Source organism: Anguilla rostrata, chromosome 18 (genome assembly GCF_018555375.3).
Source record: "Anguilla rostrata isolate EN2019 chromosome 18, ASM1855537v3, whole genome shotgun sequence".
NCBI lineage: Eukaryota > Metazoa > Chordata > Actinopteri > Anguilliformes > Anguillidae > Anguilla > Anguilla rostrata.
The window spans coordinates 15,079,500-15,102,811 of record NC_057950.1 but is presented as its reverse complement, the minus strand read 5'-3'; the positions used below and the strand labels follow the sequence as shown (position 1 = coordinate 15,102,811).

Genomic DNA, 23,312 nt, shown 5'->3' with positions numbered 1-23,312 from the left:
GTGTGTCTGATTGACAGATGTGCGGTCGAATAGTGCGGGATATTTTTACCTAGTGTCAAGTCAAGCCCTCCCATTTGGACCTTTCACAAGGGGTCATATTTTTTCTGGGCGGTACCTTGCTCTGGCTGCCTAAGGCGGCCTGCTCATCGTCTTACATATTTGCCCTCCCAGAGTTGCAAGCGCCGGGAGGAAGGCGTCCAAAAATTAGCCTAGAGAAACATTTGGGGTGGATGATGACATACAAGTAAAAAGGCATTTTATTTAAAAAAAGCAACACTGACCAAAAGGACACTCAATTGGGTTCCTAATGGGAGCGGAGGGTTTTGTGAGCAGACGGCGAATGTCAGCAGAGACCCCAGGCAGGGACGGCGGAGTCGCAGGAGCGTCAGCCGGTGCAGAAATTCGATGGCTCGGTGGTGGCAGATTTTGGGGTATTTCAGAGGGAATTGTAGGAAGCATATCCCCTATGATTGGAGGGGAATCGGACTTTAAGGCTGTTCAACTGCACGGCCCTGTTGAGACTCGTGAAATCCCCGAACCGGACTATGAAGGTCTGCCTCAGGGTGCTTCCACTAGTACCTACATGCTAGCTGGAGCTGTCGCCGGAATCATGGAACACTGTTTGATGTTTCCAATCGACTGTGTCAAGGTAAATTGAGGATTTCGTGCCACACACAGAAACGATGTCATAGAAATGTTTTCGGCGTGACACCTTCTGGCTAGCTAGCCAATGTTAGCATATCGATAACTAGCGTGGTTCAACCGCCTGGCAGTGGCAAGGTCGAAACGGACTATCATGCATCACTTTATTAACATTTGCAACGTTAGCTTGATAGACTGATGTGCCTACTTGTTTGCTGGCCACTTCCATGTCAAATGAATGGGTAGCTAATAGTAACTCTTTAAATAATTCCCACTTGGTTATTTTATCATTATTATTTATTTATTTATGTTTAGCAAACCGTATGGGGTATGTGCAGCCGGATCTCCTCAACAGCCCGTCAATTGCTATTGCAAGGCTCGTCGTCGTTTAGGGATTAATTCAATTAGACTAAGTATGTAGCTAGCTATATTGCTAATGTTGGTAAAACAAATCACTGTGTATCTCTACATCGTTTACTTGCTAAACAGTTAACGTTTAAATGATCAAGGACAATATCCATAAACAGACACTGAAAAACAGGTGGTGGCGTAGACGGTTAACTTGGATAGCTAAGTTACGTTAGATAGCTAGGTTGATGGCCTAACGGCACGATACAGTACACTGGTAGCCAGTTTAGTCGACCGCTTTTTAGTTTGTTATTGCATGAACAAAGTAACCGATACACAGACATAGCCTGCTACAGTGTTGCTCAGGAGAGCTGTTGCTAGATGGCTTGCTAGCCAATAACGTTAGTTGGCTTGCATGTGTAGCTGACTTGGCTAACTGTCCCGAGCGCCAGTGATTTTTTTAAAAAAGTGTTTGTTTCATATTTCCTTGGACGGTCATCCACATGGCAGATCATTTAGTAAAGTAAAATATCAAGCTGAATTAAGTTAGTCCAGTGGTTTGGTAGCTGTTTTAAATTCAATCTCGTTGCTTGCAAGGCCTACTATCAATCACGAAACATTGAGCCCGTAGTCCGCTTGACTGCCTTGCCTGTTCTCTACGTGTGTGTTGCTGGGCTCTGTACTTTACACCGTCACGGCCTTGTCTGACCGGGACTGACCATTGAAAATGTCCCGTTGCAGTTTGGTTTGGTAACTAGCTTTTAAAACTTAAGCTAGTGTACACGCGATTGTGTCTGCATATGTAAATGGGTGCCATACACAAGTTGCTTTTTCGTGGCATTGATGTCAAAATATACAGAATTGGCGGCTATCTGCAATAAAACGTCTCCAGATCACTAGATAGGCTAATGTAGGTCGCTTTTACGTTTCTTTCTAGTCGGTCACTAAAGAGTAGGCTACCGTAGCCTAATTCTTTCTGTGCAGTAATCATCGGCATTTTGGCAGCGGGAGAAGTGTTTACTGTTACTATAGCATGGGTATTTGGGGATTAGGAGTTAAATGCCGAACAATTTGTCGAGCAGATCACTAGAATTACTAGTAGCCTATTGGTAGCAGTAACCACGTTTTCTTGTGAAAATAAACGAGGAGCTTCATATCTTTTGGGACAAATGCATATTTTTTCTTGATTTGGCTCTGTACTCTACAATTTTAGATTTGTAATTAAAAATTTCACATGTGCTTAAAGTGCACATTTTCAGCTCTTATTAAGGGGTATTTTTTATATACATTTTGCTTTCACCGTGTAGAAATTATAGCACTTTTTATACATGCCCCCCATTTCAGGGCAACATAATGTTTGAGACATATGAATGTTATGTAAATGAAAGTAGTCAGGTTTAGTACTTTGTCGCATATCCTCTGCATGCAATGTTTGCTTGAAATATTTGACCCATAGACATCACCAGGTGCTGAGTATCTTCTCTGGTGATGCTCTACCAGGCCTGTACTGCAGAAATCTTTAGCTCCTGCTTGTTTTGGGGGCTAATAGCCTTCAGTTTTCTCTTCAGCATATGAAAATGCTTGTTCAGTTCGATTCAGATTGAGTCAGTATCCTGTCAAGAACTTCAAAGTTGCAGTTGGCTTTGCAAAACTCTTTTGTTGCTTTAGCGGTATGTTTGGGATCATTGTCTTGCTGTAGGATGAAGCTCCGTCCAATGTGCTTAGAGGCATTTGGTTTAACTTGAGGTAAGATAAGATGCTTCTGTGCACTTCAAAATCCATTCTGCCGCAAGGAGCAGTTGCATCATCAATGAAGTCAAGTGAGCCAGTAGCTGTGGCAACCATACATTCCCAAGCCATAACACCCCTACCAACATACTTATCAGATGAGCGGGGGTGCATTGCATCTTGGGCAGTTCCTTTTGTCCTCCACACTTTGCTTTCGCCATCACTCTGATACAAGTGAATTGTGGTCTCATCTGTCCACAATACCTTTTTCCAGAACTCTGCAGGCTCTTTTAGGTACTTAGCAAATTGTAACCTGGTCATGCTGGTTTTGCAGCTAACTAGTGATTTGCATCTTGCAGTGTAGCCTCTGTAGTTTTGTATTTGAAGTCTGCTGCAGGCAGTAGTCACTGACCCACCCATACCTGCCTCCTGAAGAGTTTTTCTCATCTGTCAGATAGGTGTTTGGGGTTTTTTATTCATTATGGCGAGAATTCTTATGTCATTGACTGTAGAGGTCTTCCTTGGCCTACCAGGCCCTTTGTGATTGCTGAGCTCACCAGTGATTGCTTTCTTCTTATAATGATCTTCCAAACATTTAGATTTTTGTAAGCCTAAGTTTTGGCCTATGTTTCTGACTTTTTTGCTTTCTTATTACTCAGCCTCATAATGGATTCCTTGACTTTAACACCAGTAACCAACTCCAAAAGCCTAGAATCCAGACTAGTTTCTGAAAGCTCTCTTATACCTGCACTAACAAAGCATTTTAACAGACCTGACTAATAAAAAACTCATATGAAGCTGTTTGTCCCAAACATTATGGTGCCCTGAAATTTGGGGGCTATGTATAAATAGTGCTGTCATTCCTACATGGTGAAAGCAAATGTGTAAACAATACTTAGAAGCTGAGAATCTGCACTTTAACCACTTGTGAATTGTTTGATTATGAATCAAAAATATTTAAGTACAGAGCCAAATCGAGATTTTTTCCCCCCAAACATTACGGAGGGCACCGTATAACAGCTACATTCAAGTGTTTTGTTTTTTTTTTTGGGTAGGCTAATGCTGGTGACCATCAACATTAGAAACGGCTGACTGAGTGTCACTGTTTAACTCATCATTTAACTTTTTTCTACCTTTTTTCTTGAAGGCATTCCAGGGATGATTTCTGCTTGTCCCAAACGGTTTTTAAAAGTTTTTTTTTTTTTAAGTCATCCCCGGTATGTCGGGACGCCATTAGTCTCGAGCCTTGGTGTGTGTGTGCGTGTGTGTGATATATATATATGAGTTTTGAACAGTATCAACTAGGTATTTTTGGTGGGGGGAGGGGATAACTGGATGCATAAGTGTGTTTAATACATCCTGAATCACAATACATTTTATGAATCATTTTAAACCAAGTTGCTGAACTAGCTAACTAGCCATGACCACACCCCATAGCAAAGGTCTGCCATGACCACGCCCTCTAGCGAATTCTTGTTCCAAGAATGTGTTTAGAACATTCTGATTTTATTTTTGTAATCTGTGCTTTGTAAACGTCCTCAGTTTCCACCATTCTCCGAAGGAGCCTATTTTGGCCGATACAGATACACATACTGTTTGCATTATCTCACACATACTAAACTTAGTATGTTATCCTCTTCCACTCCAAGGCTCCAATCGTAATTATTCACCGGTAGACTGTTAAAACAGTGGGAGTAAGAGGTCTGATCAGTGGGAAACAGCTCTGTGCTGAAGAGAGCTGAACAGCTGTTCCAGTGTCTCATGTTCCTGTGTGGCAGTGTACAGCAGTGATTTTGCACATTTTTGCACATTTTATGCACGTCTGTGTGTGGTTATTTTGGTTCATTCGTATCCATGCTGCCATGTGTGTGGTGGTCCCTGTTATTTAGGGTCATGTTTATCTAAGCTGCCCAAAATAAATCACCTTCACTGTAAAAGTGCTGAAATTTCCCCCCATGCACAGTCATGCCTGCTTGCACATTTCCTCTGGCTGTGTTTGTGAATTATTCAGCAACAGACTCACAAAGCTCACAGTCCCAAGCAGTCCATTCAAGAATTTCTATGATAACACAAGGCCTGTTGACCACTTTCTGCTCATGGAGGTACTTTATTGTTAAAGTGCCAGGCTTATCCACTGTTCATGAGCAGCCACTGGATAATGGTGCGAACGTGGACTCTGGACTGCTCTTTGAGCTTGGCTGTCTGTGTTTTGGTTTAGTTTCGAGAGCTGTGCAATTCAAACTACACATTTTTGATCAGGTTCAGGTCTAAAGAGATGGCCATTGCAGCACACTGAGCACAGTAATTTTGTGGTCAGTTTACAGTTTCTTGGTTGATTACGATCTTGGCCTGCGGTACATCATGTGAAGGTGGTCAACAGTGTAATGGCTGCAGCTGTAACCGGTAACTGTTATGCAGCTGTAGCCCCATACGGTTTAAAGTGGCACACTGCACATATTGTTCTAGAGCTAAAATAAGTGGAATGCCTCTTGACTTTAATCTAACTTGCATCATGGACAGGCCACGTTGCTTTTGTTTTTTTTTTTTCTTTACTCTGCCTATTCTGTTTCTGTGTTGTTTGTTCTTTTTGTGCAAATTCTTAAATGAAGAAATAAAATACCAAGGCAGTCACTCACAAGTCATTGATGGCTAGGCCTGAACTGAACTCTCTCCAACTCTCCCTCCCCCCATTTCTGTCCTTCTCTCAGACGCGGATGCAGAGCTTGCAGCCCGAGCCGGCGGCGCGCTATCGTAACGTGATGGAGGCACTGTGGCGCATTGTGAGGACTGAGGGCTTCTGGCGGCCCATGCGCGGTTTGAACGTTACTGCGGTGGGGGCAGGGCCAGCTCACGCCCTCTACTTTGCCTGCTACGAGAGGCTTAAAAAGACACTGAGTGATGTCATCCACGCAGGAGGCAACAGCCATGTGGCCAACGGTACCGCTGCCCCCCTTCCAAGCACACACACGTGTATGCCCAGACACATGTGCACACAGACACTGACGCGTGGAATGGGCACGCATGCATTGGTGTACGTGAGTGTGCACAGGCATACACAGATGCATGAACATCCACTAAGAGAGACAAACGGCAGCATATATTTGCACGTTTCAGCCCTTTCATGCCCAAATGCACTGTAGCTACAGTGTCCTGTGTGGAAAAAGGGAAATTGGAAAACAGGATCTCAGATGGACATGGTTGCATGTAGTTTAGAAGACAGCATTATGTGTGAGGGACTTGACTAGTACCCAGAGTGTTCTTAGTTACCCGGGGAGAAAGAACCCGGGGTTCTTTCTCTGTTAACCTGGGGACCGGAATATCAGGTCATGAGTGTCCTCTGTAGCCATAGCCGCAAAGGCCCTAGCTCACTTGACTGGGCCTTGCTCCTTTGGCATTAGAATGCATTATAACATCCAGAAATAAATGGATAACCATTCCCCACCTCAAAAAAACCACACACCTCTTTGTTTCATTTAGTGGTTTTTCCTTAATTAAAACAGGAGGGGCCATTTGGGCAAGCAAACATTTTATACTTTGCTTGTTGCAACCAAACCGCACAGAACAACTCTGAGGAACTGCAGCTGGGAAAGCTTTGCTTCTGTCTGTACAAGCAAAGTGCATGACCCGTGTCGCTGTAGTCTGAAATGAACAAATCTTTGTAAGCCTATCAACAATTATCTTTCTTCTCTGTGATCATGTGATGTGTTTTTCTCGATCACATGGGAGCTGCAAGACCTTGCTGCTGAGGGGATGTCGTGTCATATCAGCACCCAGTAAAAAGGACTGGTATTGGGTTTTGTTCCAGAAGCATTTCACATGGCCTCTGAAGCTTGGATGTTTGCTAATCTATTGGGTGTGATTGAAGGGGAAAAAACTGTATGACGGTAATGATTGTTATTATGCTTTTTAAAAAATTTGATAACTTTCAGCATGCTTTATAGCACTATCTGGAAGTATGACTTTCCATTTAATTCCAAACTTATAAATGTATAGTCTGCTAGCATTTCCAGGTTGCAAATTAGGTTTTTTATTTTTCCTAGGCTGTCCAATTTTTTAATGTTATTTATTTTGGACACCGTTTAGTGTTTGTTTCCCTAATATAAACAGTTAAAATTATTTCTGAATTTTGATTCATTCTCATTTTTCTATAGTTCCGGTGTATTTCAGTTTACCTGGTGTGTAATTTGTATTGCAAAACCAAATACTGTCAAATACCATCATACCGTCAACAATATGGAAAATATCATATGATATTTTGGCCACGTCGCCAGCCCTTCTCAAAGGGAACAGCAGATAATGGCGGACGTTCTCTGCTCTCTTTACCTTCCTGGTTTTTTATGTTTGGATCATGCGCCGTCTTGTTTAAGAAATTTGATACTGGGCTTGCTGGTCCTGGTACCCTTACAAGGCAGTACTGTCAGAGCAGAAACTGTTTTGAGCTTTTGCGCCCCCTTCTGACTTTCTCTGCAAAGTGCACTCTGATTTTGCTTCTTCCTTGTGAAGCTGTTTTTGTTTTGGTCTAAGGAACCTGTTAGTTATCCTGTTAGTTAATTTATGCCATTCACACTGCATGAGGTGGATTTCTGTGTTTGGGATTGCCTCAGTCCCGGTGTGATGGAAACGCTGCAGGATCATGAGTCTGTGGTTTACAGTGAGGAAATGGTGTGTGCCCCCGTAAAGTGACACGAGCACAAAGTCCAGGACGGAACACTGGAGACAGAGGCAGTGAGGTCTAGGGAACCATTGCACACTGTGATGCAAGTGTGCAATGGTTCTATACCCCTGGTCCTTGGAGTACTCCTATGTATGCTGATTTCCATTTGTTTTGTCCTTGAATTCTTCACTTTTCACATATGGTTTTGTTTCCAGTACCAGGTGTTCAAAAGTTCAACAATGAGGTCATTTAGGCCTTATTCACCTGTAGGTGAATGAATGAATTACATTACATGCATCCAAATAAAATGAGAGCTCTTCTGAAAGGAATCATTTGCCATGGCAGCTTGCTGAAAATGAAAGCATTTGTTATCTGAGACTTGATCTGACTGAGTAAAAGCCCTTAAATGAATATGGAATGTTCATTCGTTGTAATGTATCTGTGAATCCTAAGAAATTGATTCTTAGGGAATTACAAGTAGGGCTTGAACAAAAACCAGCATACACTGGGGTTTTCCAGGTCCTAGGGTGAGACGCACTGTACCATGGTCTTCCCAAGTACTGTTCCACTGGTCTAACCGATGGGTCCATGTGCATTGTTCTCTTCCTCTCTCCTGTTTATTTTTTTTCCTTCCTTCCCCCTTCTTCCAGGTGGGGGGAGAGACTCGGTAAGTGTGCTTCGACACTGGCAGATGGCCTCCACCAGGCGGTGCTGTTCTCTTAGTGAAGACATTGAGTCGTCTTCATTTGCTTCAGTCTTCCCACCCCTGTCCCATACAGCTTCACTGTAGCCCATTCCTGCGTGAAGCTCAGGAAGTGCTCCTGCTCCCTACAAATTTATTGTTATTTATTTGTCTCCCCACCTCTGTAAAGACATTCTATAGTGGCCTGGGCTGAGATACACAGTACTGCAATCTTGTGACATTGGCAACATCTCATACTCAAGAAATGGAAATAAAAACCATTAAATACACCTTCACTCTAGTTCTGGATTTTTCACTCACATGTGTTCCCCTGCAGTGACAGGAATATTTAACCTGCTGCCTATGGTCCCCCGATTCCTCTCCACCCCTTCAGTAGTCATGCGCACGTCTTTTAAGCGCTGCAGGGGTTCAGCTTTATTGGTAATTCTGAGAAGCACGGACAGGCCAGGCTGTCTGTCTAAGTGAATCCGCCCCACATGGGTGCTGTCCAAATGAATCCGCCCCACGTGGGTGCTGTCCAAATGAATCCGCCCCACGTGGGTGCTGTCCAAATGAATCCGCCCCACATGGGTGCTGTCCAAATGAATCCGCCCCACATGGGTGCTGTGACTGCAGTCCCGAGGCACCCGTGTGCCCCCTCGTAGCCTCTGGTCTCACCTCTGAGTTTATTTTGCAGGGGCGGCTGGGTGTGTGGCCACGTTGCTTCACGATGCCGTCATGAATCCAGCTGAAGGTAAAACCAGTTTAAACATCGTCTTCATATGCAAAGACATGCAGGAGAGACCTAACTGTTTTATTACTGTGAGTCTGAACACACTTGTGTATTACATAGGCCCTGTCATTTTTATTTTTCAGTATGACAGAACTTATACTGAGTTATGCAGAGTAATGTTTTTGGATAATGTATACTAGACAAAGCCGCATATAGAATGTGTAAATTATAGTATTCGAGCAGCAAACTGCCATGCCTCAAGAGCGAATGGGGTTCCCCGTCCTATTCCTATTGCCTCATTGGAAGGGGAAGGGCCAAGCTAGAGCACGTGCATCTGCCCCTTGCTCAGGGTCAGAGGTCAGGGCCCAGAACCTGTCTGTTGGCTGCAGGGTTTCTTTGAGCCTACAGGGGCAGTGTTGACCTCTGACCCCTCTGCTCACCTTGAGCTGCAGTGAACAAAAGTCAAAGTGCGCTGGCTCTGCTCTGCTTTTTCAGTGGCATGTGTGCTCAAGCTGCGTTTACAGGCGTTTTGATTGGACCCTATCCTTTCGTTAATTCGTCTTTTTGCTTCTTCCTCCTCTCTTGGTGAAAACCCTCCCTGTCAGTGGTGAAGCAGAGGATGCAGATGTACAACTCCCCGTACCGCAGCGTTTTAGACTGTATTGGCGCCATCTGGCGCAAGGAGGGCGCCGGGGCCTTCTACCGCAGCTACACCACCCAGCTGACCATGAACGTGCCCTTCCAGGCCCTGCACTTTATGACCTACGAGTACCTGCAGGAGGCGCTCAACCCCCAGAGACAGTACAACCCATCCTCGCACGTGGTTTCGGGGGCGCTGGCGGGGGCCATCGCGGCGGCGGCCACCACCCCGCTGGACGTCTGCAAGACCCTCCTGAACACGCAGGAGTCCCTGGCGCTGCACTCGCTCAACTCCGGCGGGAGTATCTCAGGCCTGGCCCACGCCTTCCGGACGGTCTACAGGCTGGGCGGCCTGCCCGCCTACTTCAAGGGCGTCCAGGCGCGCATCATCTACCAGATGCCCTCCACCGCCATTAGCTGGTCGGTCTACGAGTTCTTCAAATACGTCATCACCAAGCACCAGCACGAGAAGAGGAGGCGGGATTAGGAATGGGGTGAAATAGCTCCTCCCCTGACCGACACCTTAGCCCCACCCTGCCCCGGGCGTCCCAGCTGCCACGGAGAGGCTGCTGTATGGTAGCCGAGGCAACCAAGACGTTTTTCAGGACTGAATACAATAATCCACTAAACGCACAAAGTCCTCAAAATCCTTCCTTATTACTCCTTATCAGACAAAGTCGATACGAGAGAGCTCTGTACATGATTTAGCAAACGAAGAAGCATAATTATTACAAGGTATATTTAATCGCAGTATTTTTTTTAGAATTTAGCTTGAGGCATCATCAGCCTCTGCACTTTTTTACTCCAAAGTCCACTGTAAAGATTGTAGCATTTCCCCTGTCTGCCACCCAGAGGCGCTGTGATTCTCTCTGGCAGATAGAAGCTCTCTAAGCGAAATGTAGAAATAAAGTGTGTCAGACCGCAAATTGTTAGGGAACAGATCACTTTCTGAGCTTTAACTTGATGTTGTAGTGTGGCCACTTGAAGATTCCTAGCTGCTAAGATGCATCAGGAGAAAGGTATACACATTGTTCTTGCCATTTACATTCTAAATCAGGAATTATGTTGCACTTAAGAGGTTGAATATGCATTTGTGAATGAGTTTTTGATTCCTCTTTTAAAATTAAATTGAACATTTTTATATAAGTTATTGGCATATAACTTAATTTATTGGATTGTTTGGAATTCAGGTGTCAACAGTGCAGTATATTTCTTTTATGGGATTACACAATAGCACTGAATGGGACAGTAAGAAAAATACATTCATTTTTATGTAATTATACTACATATTTTCACCCCTCTGTAACAAAAAAATCTGTTAACTGAATAGCCAAACTAGGAGAAAGTGTTACACTGCGATGCTGCACTGAAGTGACTTGTAATCACATGTAATCAGGCAGGAAGGCTCTCTGACAGCAGTACTGACAGGTGACCTGTTGAGTCAAGTTGTAGCCACTGCTTTGTTGAGCTTGCAACGTTAGTATTACAGAGGCAATGCCTTACTGTACCTCTGCCCTTGCCTGACCACTGTACTAGCTGCAGAGATGTGTGCTTCACAAAGCTACAGTTTTTTTTTCTTAAACATTGTTCACATAGGCATATTAAAATTTAATTGCTCTCAGTGTGCAAGGTAGAACTGAGAAAGGTAAAGGCGAACGTCATCCAAACAATCCATTTTTGATAGTAAATTGATCACAAGTATAATGAAAGAATATGGCCAGTTTTAGCACGCTAATCCTCTAAATATCCATGTCTTATGTGTGATGCATTTTTTTTTTATCATTGGAAAGCCTGGTGTAGCAGCCATGCCAGTTTTCAGTGTAGCTGAGGCATGTTTCTGTTGTAGGAACTGGAGTGAAAGGTATCTATAGAACCACAATTTAACATATAAAATTTTTACATTGCTACAGTGGAGGAATTGGTCAAATACAATAACATCAGATTACGGTGCAGTTACCTTGTATATATTAAGTATCAATGAGGAAAGTCAAAATTTTCTACAATTTATTTTACTACATTTTAAATTTATTCTCAGAAATGGACCCCTTGGTTTATCAGCAATGGGGCTGATGTGTGAAATTTTATTCACTGCAAATGTTGGGGCAGATGACATGTATGGCAGTACTGCTGTCAGACCAGACCAAATATAGCTTCTGTGGATGTGTGGATGTTCTGCTCATCTGCCAGTGGAGGCAGTGTTATAGCCTGGGAGCATCAGGTTATGAGGTTAGTATCTTTGAGTGTAGAGGCTGCTGTCATTGTTTATGTCATCGGAAATATTTCAAATATGTCTGCGTTGTCCTGGGCTGAACCACCTTCTTGTTGATTATGAATGGACTTGCTCATATTGATTCTTGTCTGACTGCCCTTAAACCCTTGTCAGCTCTCAATAAAGTGAGCAGTAAATTTGTGAAAGCTGCTTGCTCAATCTGGGACACGGTCTCACGTCTTCATTTTGCCTGAATGCAGACTTTCATTAGAGCATACTGCCATTCTTGGAGCATTCTTGGGTACTATTTTATGTTTGTTTTTTGTTTTGTTTTGTTTCCTACTCCCAAATATATCCAGTTATTTTTTCAGGGTGTACTGTCATTGAGGATCATGAATGAATATCTAGGTGTTTCTTTGTTTGGGCAGTCTAGCTGCACCCTGGATTGGATCCTTGGAACATAACTGGTGAAGGGTAGTAGTCCATGTTCTTGAAAATTAATCTTGCTGGAATTCTCCACCAAGGTTCATTCAGTAATAATGGTCAGCAGTCAGAGGATATAAACACAGATGCGGTGCATTCAGAAAGTATTTGGACTGACACAATTTTTGTTGTTTTGGATCTGTACTCCAGATCATTGAATTTGAAATGAAACCATGAATGAGGTTAAAGTGCAGACCATCAGTATTAATTTGTACCTGAGTGATGGAAAGAGGGAAGTGTGGAGAAAGATAGGAACTGCTTATGATCCAAAGCTCCGCCCCTCCTATGTGAAACATGATGGAGGTACTGCTCTGGCTTGAGCATGCATGGCTGCCACTGGAACTGGCTCATTTCATTGATGAAGTGACTGCTGACATCAGCAACAGGATGAATTCTAAAGTGGACAGAAACATCTCGTCTACTCAGATCAAACCAAATGCCACAAAACCAATTGGATGGCATTTTGCTTTGGATCATGAGCAGTTCCTTTCTTTCTCCTCACTTTCCTTTTGTCATCATTTTGGTAATAATGATCTGTCCATAAGTCTTTGTTCTAGGTCACTACAGTTTGCCCAGTCTAATGTTAGGTCAAAGAACAGCTAAACCTCACCACCACAACTGCAACCTTTATATATTTAGTTTGCAGGCACATGATTTGCTATTTGGAGGAGCAAGCTGTTTTTGTTAACAAGCAGGTGTACCTAATGAAATGGCCCTTGAATGTGTATACACGTAGCTATTAAGATCTACATAGGCACATCCATAATATGACCGCAGAAAGGTTCAATTTTAATGAGTACGCAACAAGGACTGATCTCTATCAGGATTTCAAGCCAACTTCTGCTCTTGATTAATCAACCTCGTTAATTTAATTCATTGTTTTTATAAAGCCATGAGCTGCAGCTGTGGTTCAGTATAGGAATAAACAAGCATTGGTGTATGCACCGTTTTAGAAAAATAATCCTGATTAATTGGTTGGAAAATAAGAAAATACACAAGCCTTGCTGGAAGAGGTGCACCTCTGCTTTAAATTGGAGCAGAATGTTTGGTCTGAAATGCAGGTGCGACTGTGACCTTTACTGGAACTGTCCCAAATGAGGAGAGCTCAACCCAGTGGCTACCTGCTGATGGCTCCCCCCTGGGGTAGCCGATGCATGTGACCCCCCCACCCCCCCACCCCCCAACCCTGCGGTGGGTGAACCTGATCTCCGCAGTCCCACAGGCATGCATAACACAACTGTGTGAAGTCTAGATCTTTGGCCTCGACTCAGCACCTGCCTCTGCGCCACACACAGACACACACGTGCACACACACAGGGATGAATGGGTTCCATGGATAAATGCCTTGGTGTGTATGGGTTGTGGAATTTGAAACTCCCTCCCCCCAAAAAAAGGAATAATGGACACCAGAATGCTTATGGAACTCTCAAACTCATCGCTGTACACAGTGCTGGGGGGTCAGTCAACACCTGGACAGGTCTGCTTTATTTGTGGTGCTCCTGACAGACCCCAGCCTGTATGTGTTTCTGCCCGTCATCAGCCAGTTTGAGCTGTAGTAAGATCAGCATCACCTGCCAGCAAAGGTGCAGAGGTGGAAAGTTCAGGGGTCAGAAAGTAGAAGTCCTGCCATGTGTTTCTTCCACTCATGAACTCAGCCCGCTGATTTGACTAATCAGTTCTACCTCCTGGCTGAAGAATTGTGCTGATTAGCAAATCCAGGCAAATGGAACGAAGAACCTGGATTTTCAGAGCAGTCTGGCATATCCACACCTCCACAAGCAAATCCAGATTTGTAATAGGAGTTTCACAGCCTGTTTTCTGTATTGCATGGAATCTTCCCTTGTTGCCAGATGGTAAGGCAAGACCATTCTGATTGTTTGATTTTTGCAGTGAGATAGTGTGGAGTAGTGTGGGCAATGCCCTTGGATCGAAGCAGGTTCAAGCTCAAGTAGAATGTTGGGTAGGACTGCACCCTACTAGCCCACCAAAGCAATTTCCAGCAGTAAGTTCCCCAGAAGGGCTCCCATCCAGATGCTAACGAAAGTGCACTTGAATTTGGCCTCAGTCATGAAGCGGAAGGTGACTACACAAGACTGCCGCTTAGTAAGTAAAAAGTTAGTGGTTTCATTTAAATAAATTAAAATGACATTTAAAATAGTTTTTGGTGGAGGAAAGGGTTACTGAATTATAGAATGTCTTCACCAGCCTCCAAAATTGTACAACAAAATGTGCAGGAGCAGGGAATTTTGTTTTGTAGTATAGATCCAGCACACCTGTCCATCACTCAGACAGGGCCCCGTCAGCCTTGGAAATTTCTCTTAATTTTCACTTTGAGGCAAAAGAAGACCCAACATATTTTTTTTTCAATACAGCTTTTTCTATTAATCAGAAGAGCTGACACATAGATTTGACAGGGGTGGAAGGCAGGCCTGCAGGCACAGAGCAGTGGCTGACATATTTACCTTGGGCTGCGGTGCCGATCCCCATGCACCACGCCCTCCCCACCCCTTTGTTTTCATTCCCGGTGGCCGACACCTCTCGTTTTCTCTTATCTCTCCTTTCAAAGCCTGTTTTTCCCTGACAGGCACCCCCCTCTCCCTTTGCCCCGACCGCCCACCGCCACCAGGAACATGAGGAGTCTTAAAATAGTCAATCCCTGAAAAGAGGAGAGTCTTCGGCAGGGCACACCTGTGCCCCCATTCTGGCCAAACAAAAGTGCTGTGGAAGGGGTCGCGGACCCCCATGTTCGTTTGTTTTTCTTGGCATAATTTTGTCTCGCGTTGGCTTTGGTGGCGGGGGAGAAGCACACTATTCTCCTACTGTTGTGTGCACTGCTCCAAATAAAGGCAACAGGCTGGCCTTGAAGATAGTACACGCTGACAGGGAGGACTCTCACTGCAGAGACCTATACTGAGATGGGGGGGCAGGGGGTGGGGGGAGTTGTGTTGGGCTCAAACTCTGTGGATAAAAAAAAACTTTGTCTATCTGCCAGTGGTGGAGAATGAAAAACTATGAGTCACAACAGCAGCTGAAAAGGCAACAGAATTTTGGTAGCTGATGCATTTTTGAGTGCCATTTGGTGAAAAATAATGTAGAAATTTGTCATTCTTAGCGTGATCTTTGGCACTTGCATCTCTTTGTCTGCTGGACTTCCTCTGGTAGTTCATGGGTGCCTCACTGTCTTTGCCTCGACAGGGCGTTCGATCATGTCTCCCTGCCCATTCAGACTCTGGGGGAGAGAGACAGTATGGCGCCCTGCTCCTCTGTATACGTTAACCCCAGACACACCGTCCCCTTGGCTAGGAGGCCAACCGGCAGACCAGAGAGAGCCCGAAGATCAGGATGTAGAATCCTGCCATCCAGATTACAGCCCGTTGAAGTTTGCAGAACCGCTCTGTCTAAATAATCCATGACAGAGTGGGGCTCCTCAACTACATTAGTGGCTTTCCCGTGCTTATCTCAGCAGGACTCACGCAAATAAACCGTCTGAACAGAAAACAGGGGGCCCTGTGCGTCATCTGCAGGCTAATCTCCTGCTTTAACCCAGAAAAAATCTGCAGTCTTCTGAAAACCAACAACTCCTTTTTAATGCATCGCGGTGCAGTCTAACATCGTCTGAGTGACTTGTTTTAAAATACATTTATCTGTACAATCAGAATCGGAGTTCCTGGGTCTCCCAGCTCTCCTGTTCCCACCAGCCCCCACTGCCTCTTGTAGCATAAACATGTGTTAAAAATGGTGTGCAAACCATACAAGACAAGCTGATCATATATTTTACCCTTATCACAAATAACAAGACATGCCTTGTTTTGTTTGGACAGCTATGATTAGTTTTGTGTTCATGTGTGGGTAAGGCCAACCTAGGCTTGCAATACTCCAAGGTCACCCCAAATACCCTCTTACACAGGCACCCAACAAATCGACAGCACATTAATACAGCTGTCCACTCAGTCAGTGGCTGTAAAAAAAAAAAAAAAAGCTCTGTGCAAACAAGCCAGGAGTGACTGACACCACACACCCTGCAAGGGGGTGCGAGTTTGTGTTTTAGAAACTCAAGCCCCAGGTCACTGGCATGTGTGGCGCATGCACCTGTGTTTTGGGGGAGGGGGGCGGGCAACGGCCAGGTGAGGAGATGCATATGCCTATGGGGGAGGGACGAGGTGCCAAAGAATGCAACCCTACCGCCAAGTGCTTGAGTCTGCTGAAACTGCCTTCTGAGCCCTGAGAGATGACAGCTTCTGGCCTACGGCTCCGGGATTAGAAAAGGAAACGAGGCTCAGACTTCCTTGATTGGCAGGGGTGGGCAGAATTCAGTCAGCATGCATTTTTAATATGTATTTACATGTACATACTTCCATTTGGTTGCTTGCCTTTGTTTTTTTACAGTCTGTGCCACCTGCAAAGCAATCTATGCCACCACCATTTTGATTGCAGTTTAAAGATAAATTTATTTGGAAGGTATTTTGTACTTTGTCACAAAATACATTTCACTGTATTTTTGCCCATATCTCTGATTTCCCCTCATACATCACTTGTTCAAGGAGAGCTACTGATTTTAACAGATTAATCAGGGGTAACTGGTTTTCAGACCCTAAATATCTCTGGGGGCCACTAGTATTTGACTTTATTGCTGAATATTGGTGACTTGCTATCAATTGTCAAAATAGCACAAAAGCTGTCTGCAAAAGATGTGCGTGCTTATGATATATGCAAGTCATCTGCCCCTGGTGAGCACATTTAGGGTCTGAAAATCAGTATTTGCTGATTAATCAGTAAAATCCCATCCATGTAGATATAGGAGGTGATGGATGAGGTGCTTCCCTGTTCTTTCCTCTGGCTTTGACACCTTTTCTGGCTGACACTCCTGCCCCACACTTCACTGCAGGAGGTGCTTCTGGATGGAGTAGCTGCCACGTCACTGCACCCCCGTCCCCTCATCCCACACCTCTCTGACTGGGGTAGGAACCAAGATGGGGGTGAACTTCTGATTGCCTGTCACTGGTGGTTAACCCAACCCGGTTAAATATTTGTGGACTATAGGCTGGTTATCTTGGCGAGATGTAACAGACAGACCCAGAGAGCCATTGGATTTTTGTGCTTACCACTATCAAGCATATAGAAAAAGCAAATCCATGATTAAGAAGTTACAATAATTAATCCCTTTCACACTGAAATATGCACGTGTGAGTCTCCTTAAAGGTCACAATTATGCATATGCCGGGTTTGGGTTTCCCTGGTAGTGTATGGAGATCTTGTTCTTTGATCAGCAATGGTCTAGCTGCTATTGCTGTGACTGTGCTGCTTAGCTGGTGGACTGCAGAATGAACAGCTGTACGCATTTGGGAGTGTGTGCCCTCCAGAGTTGATGGAGGGCATTGCAGGGATGGGATAGGCTTTTTTTAAAGGCCATGCCAAACACAAACTGTGGTAAGCGCCATGCCATGAGCTCAGGGTGAAGTGCTGCAATGAGGAACTTGGTAGTGTATTTTTCCAGCATGTCATATGTCATGGCTTCCAAAAAATGAAAAACTGTTTTTTCTTGTCTGTGACAACTCATGCTGAATACAACCTCTAAATTAGACTTGTCTGTGAAGGTATTGTAATATCTTTTGTTTTACAATCAATCAATTTTTCACACTCTTTTCCAACGCAACTTATGAGAGTGAATTGTTGGATCATAAAGCGATTCGGCATGGGCTTATTTATATTTTGAATAATTTTACATTGATTCACAAACACTGATTTGTACTTGAAGCACTGATTTGTATCACAGACCTATATCACAGTTTCTAAAATGCAACATACAGATGGCTATTGTAACTGATATCTCTGTGTGGCTATTTTTGACCTTTCATGCTTGATGTTGACCTTCATGCTTAACCCTTTCATGGAACGTGTGTTAAATCAACAAAATGTGTTAAATCAACTCTAGCAGCGTTACATAAATTCTAACAGGGTACATGAGGGACAATATGTACTCTATTACAGTTAAAATTACTATATCAGAGTTCATTTTACACTGACAATTCTGTGTGGACTGGTGACTATAGTGGGGTTACTGTCGGCACAGCTGTAGACATTTAAGAAGATTCCTAGAGGTGAGGCAACACTTTAATCAGTTTTACCATGCAACCTGAGACACATTAGGAGGAAATTTGTATCTTAGGAAGTCAAGATTTTCTGGAGAAAGTGATCTTGTCATTACTGGGTGAAGCATGTTAGATGGCTGCGTGTTGAGTCGGGGGGAGGGCTACAGATATTTCTCCAACAGCAGGAATACAAGATGCTCAGAGGGCCCCCAGGGGAACAGGCTGAGGAATGATGTAATACAGCTGGTTTATCTGTGGGCCTGACCACTGTGAGCCTAGAGACCTACAGATGCTCAAGATCTCTGCGTGGTTGTGAGAAACTGGATACTTCCCACTACTTATCTAATTCCAGAGAATCATGCAATGAAAATGCAGCTTCCAGCACAAAACCCAGCTGTTTATAGGTTTTGACACTGTAGTGTTTCGTTTTGTGCTCACAAAATGGATATATGAACACCACACACACCACTGGCACTACAACACAAAGACAGACTTTGAGAGAAAAGACTGCTTGTGGTGAAGGGGTTTGTTTGGTTTTACGCTCTTTCTGATGTGTTGATGTGTTTGCATCTACCCATGTAAGATGATCCAGAAGGTGGGCACACACTAAAGTGGGAAACAAAAGACATTGGCAGTCGTTGTGTTGTAGAACGTGTGTGTGCTTGTATGTGACTATGGCTGAGTGTGTGTGTGTGTGTGTGTGTATTTGTCTGTGATGCTGAGCATGTGTGTGTCTGCATATGTGTGTGTTTGTGTGTGTGTGAATGACCATATATGTGTGAGCATGTGGGAATGTGTGTGTGTCTTAACCTACTCCAACATCAGCTGTCCACTAGTCAAGTGATTTAGCACAAGACACAGGACTTCCCCCATCTGGACTGCAGACAGTTATTGGTTAATCCTGTCAAGGATCCAACCGAAACCAGAATCTTGGGGTTGGGGGGGAATTGCAGGTGTTCAGGACTCTCTCTTTCCCAATACCAAACTTTCCCTTCTTCTTTCTCTTCTGTTGTGATGAATTCCTGAAGAATGTAAACAAGGCCACAGGATCCCCCTGACAAACGCTTTACCAAATCTCTCCCTCCCCCTTTCGTTGGGTCAGTCTCCTTCGGGAGGTGCGGAAAGGACATGTAGGGTCCGGACAGCACAGGTGCAGCTCAGGGGCAGTGGAGGCAACAGCTTCCCCCTACTTTGAACCTGAGCCTCAAAGCATCACTAGTTTCCTGTCACTCAGGAATACCTGAGCCTGCCAGCACTGGTCAGCTTAACACAAGCCCTACAAAGCCTTCGGTTTGCAGCACAAAAGGGAGAGGGGAGGATCTGCCGTTTGCAAGAGGTGTTGAGACTCAGGGTTCTCCTGGGTTTCAGCTCAGCTTCAGTTTCATACAACATGTTTAAATGATCCTGGTGAAAAAATAAATATATTAAAACGCAATTTTAAATTGGAAGAAAACCTTTTAAAATATAGTACAATATATTTATTTATTTATGAAATGTTAATGTTTTTCCTGCATATAAACTGTTTTGTTTAATTTGTTTAAACATTTAGTGGCCCCTTTATAAAGTACACCAGCTCATCCAAACAGCAAATCATGTGGCTGTAAATCAGTATATAAAGCAGGGCTACTCATCGCTAGGTGATACAGGCTGCAGCATCTGCAAGTATTTGCTCCAATTATGCACCACCTGATTTCACTAATGAGCTTATTTCCTGAACCAAGGAGGTAAAATAATTAGTGAAGTCAGGTGGTGTAGTACATTGTTGGAGTGAATACCTGCAGACACTGTGGCGTGCAGGACCTGGAGCTGAGTAGCTCCATATATATGAACGCACAATGTGTTGAACCTTGAATCGGATAGGTTACAGCAGCAGAAGGCTTTTCCACTGCTGTTAGCTAAGAACAGGAAGATGAGACTACAGTGGGCACGTAATCACCAAAATTAGGCAATTGAAGACATTGGAAAAACATTGCCTGGTCTGACGAATCTCGATTTCTGCTGTGAAATGCAGATGGTAGGAACTTTGAACTTTCACTTTGTCACCTGTTTTGAATTGTGCTACTACATTAGCGATCAATACCTTTGCAATGCATATTAAATGTAATGTGCTCACTGAAACATAGCTATAGAGGGGGACATGTGTTTCCAGTTCTATTATACAGGGAAAATGTTTCTGTTTGATGACCACCTTTTAGCGTCAGTGATAGTAACAGATAATCCATAATAAGGAGCTTGTAAAGGCAAAATGTGCATGCCCTATTTGGTTGACTTGTCAGTCTGTAACTGTGATTTGTATCTGTGAGGTTCTACTGTAATTATGGGCTGTCCTGCAGAGCTGATGACCACAGCCAGCATTTTCACAACCACCACCATCACTGTTAGCACTGTAACAGTCAGCATTACATACCAAACTGTGAGCTGCGTCACTACACTGAAATCCGATGGTGATCTGCTATCATTTTCGGCTATTTATTTCTTGAAAAAAACATTTTGAACTGTCTGTAGAAATATTAGAACCCCTTGCTATTGCATGTCCCAAATAATTTGAACAAACACAGTTGCTAACAATAAGCATATTGAAACCTCAGCCATGCCAAGAAGGCACTGACAGAAAGTTCCAGTTGAAGATCAGACACTTCCCTGTGGGTCTTCTCCCCCCTGATTGGCTAGCTTTCAGTAAGGGGGCCTTGACCTCGGTGGTGGCTTTACTTTACCTGACTGCAGTGTCACTCCTTGGGGAGACAGACTCAGCTTTCCAGTCAAGAGCAAGGCCAGGACTCTGTTTCAGAGCGGGGGAGCGGAACTGCCGCCAGACTGCTCCTAACAACCAGCCCTAAGAGGCTCTAAGTGAAGACTCTATCACTGTGCTGATAGGAAGTCCCTGCATATCGCCCTTTCTCAATGTGCTGCTTGTCTGCCCTTATCAGCAGCAATTAAAACATTTAAATTCCTTTCACAGGGCTTGGAAGAGTGGGAGACGCTACGCTGAGATGCACACTGAGGAAAAGTATCAGGTTGGAGGATATCAGTCCTTTTGCAGCGCCTTCTATGGCAAGGACAGTGCAGAAATATTTTCATGGTTCTGCCAAGAAAACGAGCCGTTCCCACACTCCACAACCCACTGAACATCCAGGAGGGGAAAAATTTACATTTTAATTCCAGTAAAAGAAAGTCGTCCATTTAACACAGGCCTCTCTGTCACTTTGAGTTAAGTGGTCTGGTTATTTTCCAGCAAGGGAAAAGATATCATTCTCACCAAACACTGATCTTACCGAATATCTCATCAGATTAGTTCAATAGGCAAACTTTCTCAAGAGTGAAGAAAACAAATGACTGCCAAATACAGGCCATAGTCTGAGGCTGTGAAGTATTATTACAAGCTCTAGACTTAATTTCCTCTGAGACCTTTCTGCTATTTTCACATTCTAGGGCACTTCTCACATCTAACTGCCACACAGCAGCACCCAAGCCATCCCTAATCATACTACCTCTTGAAAACCTCCAGCCTTTTGCCACAGCAAAACACCCAAACAAATGCAGTGTCTGCATGGACAATGTCATTTAAAAAAGGAAATTTTGGTGGTACCAATGTTTGAATTTTAAGCAATCTGCATGGCGGTGAGTACATGGTGTTCTACTTGTTCTTAAACTCCTCCTCTTGTAGTTGACCTTTATTAATTATTGCTAAATTGCACTTGTTTAATTGTTAAATTAATGTAGCACCAGCACACACACAGGTGTGTAGGTGTGCACATATCCAGTTCCTTTTTTATTTTATTGTAATTAGCTTAGGTAAAGGTGGCCCTGTGTCTGGATAATAGGCACGTCCCTCCCCGTAGATTTATATGTGGTGGTGTCCATAAATGGGGTCTGTTCGGGCTGATATGTTGTATTTATGTGTACAGAGTGTGAATTATGTTAAAAGAATTTTGATGTTTGTGATTTTGTCACTCATTGCTGTGTGTTAAGCTTGCGTAGTTGTGCCATCATTAACTTACAGTAGAACAAGCCTTCTTAACTATGGTACTGTAGCATTTCCAGTGTTTACAATAATCATATCATTCTGTATTATTTGTTTTATCGAAAACTGTATTCAAGCACATTTTTATAATTTTGGTGCAGGATTATAATTCTGGATAGTCCGTTTCTTGTATTGTGTAAATGTGCTCAGGCCCTCCTTATAGCTGTTCATTACAATATTACAGTTCTACAGCATGTTCAGAAGGTCAATGATAAATGACCTGTCAGGAAGTCCACAAATATAACGCATAAAGCATTCATTCATGCTCCAAATATTCTGACTAATACATCATGGTGTTTATATTCTAACCAAATTAATAGCAAACTGTATTGGTCTTGAAAGCACATGGAGGGTGATAGTGATTCATCTGGCTGTGACAGGTGGGGAAATTGGGTTGGAGGTCTGGGAGCTTGGTGTTTAACCCCTTAAGCATTTTCGCCAATTAAATTACATTTCTAACGGTGTATAGTTTGTTAGGCTTGCATGAAAGGGTACAAATTGTTTCTCCTGCGTAAACAAACCGTATGTTTTTTAGCACAAAGGCTGAAAATGTCATGCACTGACAAGCAAATTTATTGAGGTTTTACGCCTAAAAAGGTTGTTGTTTTGCAAGAAAGTGTCCAAGTGTACTAAGTGTCTTTTTGGACTTTCCAAATGGCCTTTTTGGAAACCCGCCTAGACACAGCTAGAAAATAGCTTTGTGGTATTGTCATCAAATTTGTCCAGTGTTGGATGTGGCTCCATTGTGCTTCTGAACCCGCCAGGCACACCAAGAGGTGAGAAAACAAACTTCCACTGTGTTTGAGCTCCTGTTACTTTCTTTCAGAAACATTTAGAGTAATTCTGACTCTTGGAAAACAAACTCATGGGGGTTACCTTTCAGAAGTGATCTTGTACGCCTGCAGTCAAAATGGTTTAGAATAGTAACCATTTTATTTTGGGCATGTCATTTTCAGGCTTGTGTTTAAAAAAGTGGGCCGATACAGAAGGGGTAAATATCTTTGGGCTACTTTAAAGTTTACATTCCTCTGTGTAGTAATGCTATCAGCTAATAGTTACTGAAACAAATAGAAGAGTCCCTCTG

The 23,312-nt window shown here is 43.6% G+C and overlaps 1 protein-coding gene and 1 long non-coding RNA gene across 4 annotated transcripts; both read left to right on the top strand.

Moving 5' to 3' along the window:
* Positions 1 to 106: 106 nt before the first annotated feature.
* LOC135244417 (mitoferrin-2-like) lies at positions 107 to 11,861 on the top strand. 3 transcript variants are annotated; one of them, XM_064316667.1, is made up of 4 exons: positions 107 to 649; positions 5,427 to 5,655; positions 8,752 to 8,808; positions 9,393 to 11,861. In XM_064316667.1, the coding sequence occupies exons 1-4, from the start codon at positions 308 to 310 to the stop codon at positions 9,911 to 9,913; spliced, it is 1,149 nt and encodes a 382-aa protein (XP_064172737.1). In that variant the 5' UTR covers positions 107 to 307; the 3' UTR covers positions 9,914 to 11,861. The 3 variants fall into 3 exon arrangements, with proteins under 3 accessions (XP_064172737.1, XP_064172738.1, XP_064172739.1); XM_064316668.1 differs by lacking the exon at positions 107 to 649 and adding an exon at positions 855 to 884; XM_064316669.1 differs by lacking the exons at positions 107 to 649; positions 5,427 to 5,655 and adding an exon at positions 6,609 to 8,039.
* A 4,394-nt stretch (positions 11,862 to 16,255) lies between these two features.
* Positions 16,256 to 22,349, top strand: LOC135245036 (uncharacterized). The gene is made up of 2 exons (XR_010327128.1): positions 16,256 to 20,221; positions 21,167 to 22,349. It is a non-coding gene; the product is annotated as an uncharacterized LOC135245036 (long non-coding RNA).
* Positions 22,350 to 23,312: the final 963 nt, after the last annotated feature.

Coding starts and splice junctions, on each gene's coding strand:
- LOC135244417 (XM_064316667.1), top strand. CDS start 308: ATGGGAGCGGAGGGTTTTGTGAGCAGACGGCGAATGTCAGCAGAGACC. Junction 650..5,426: donor TTCCAATCGACTGTGTCAAG/GTAAATTGAGGA, acceptor TCCTTCTCTCAG/ACGCGGATGCAGAGCTTGCA. Junction 8,809..9,392: donor CGTCATGAATCCAGCTGAAG/GTAAAACCAGTT, acceptor CCTCCCTGTCAG/TGGTGAAGCAGAGGATGCAG.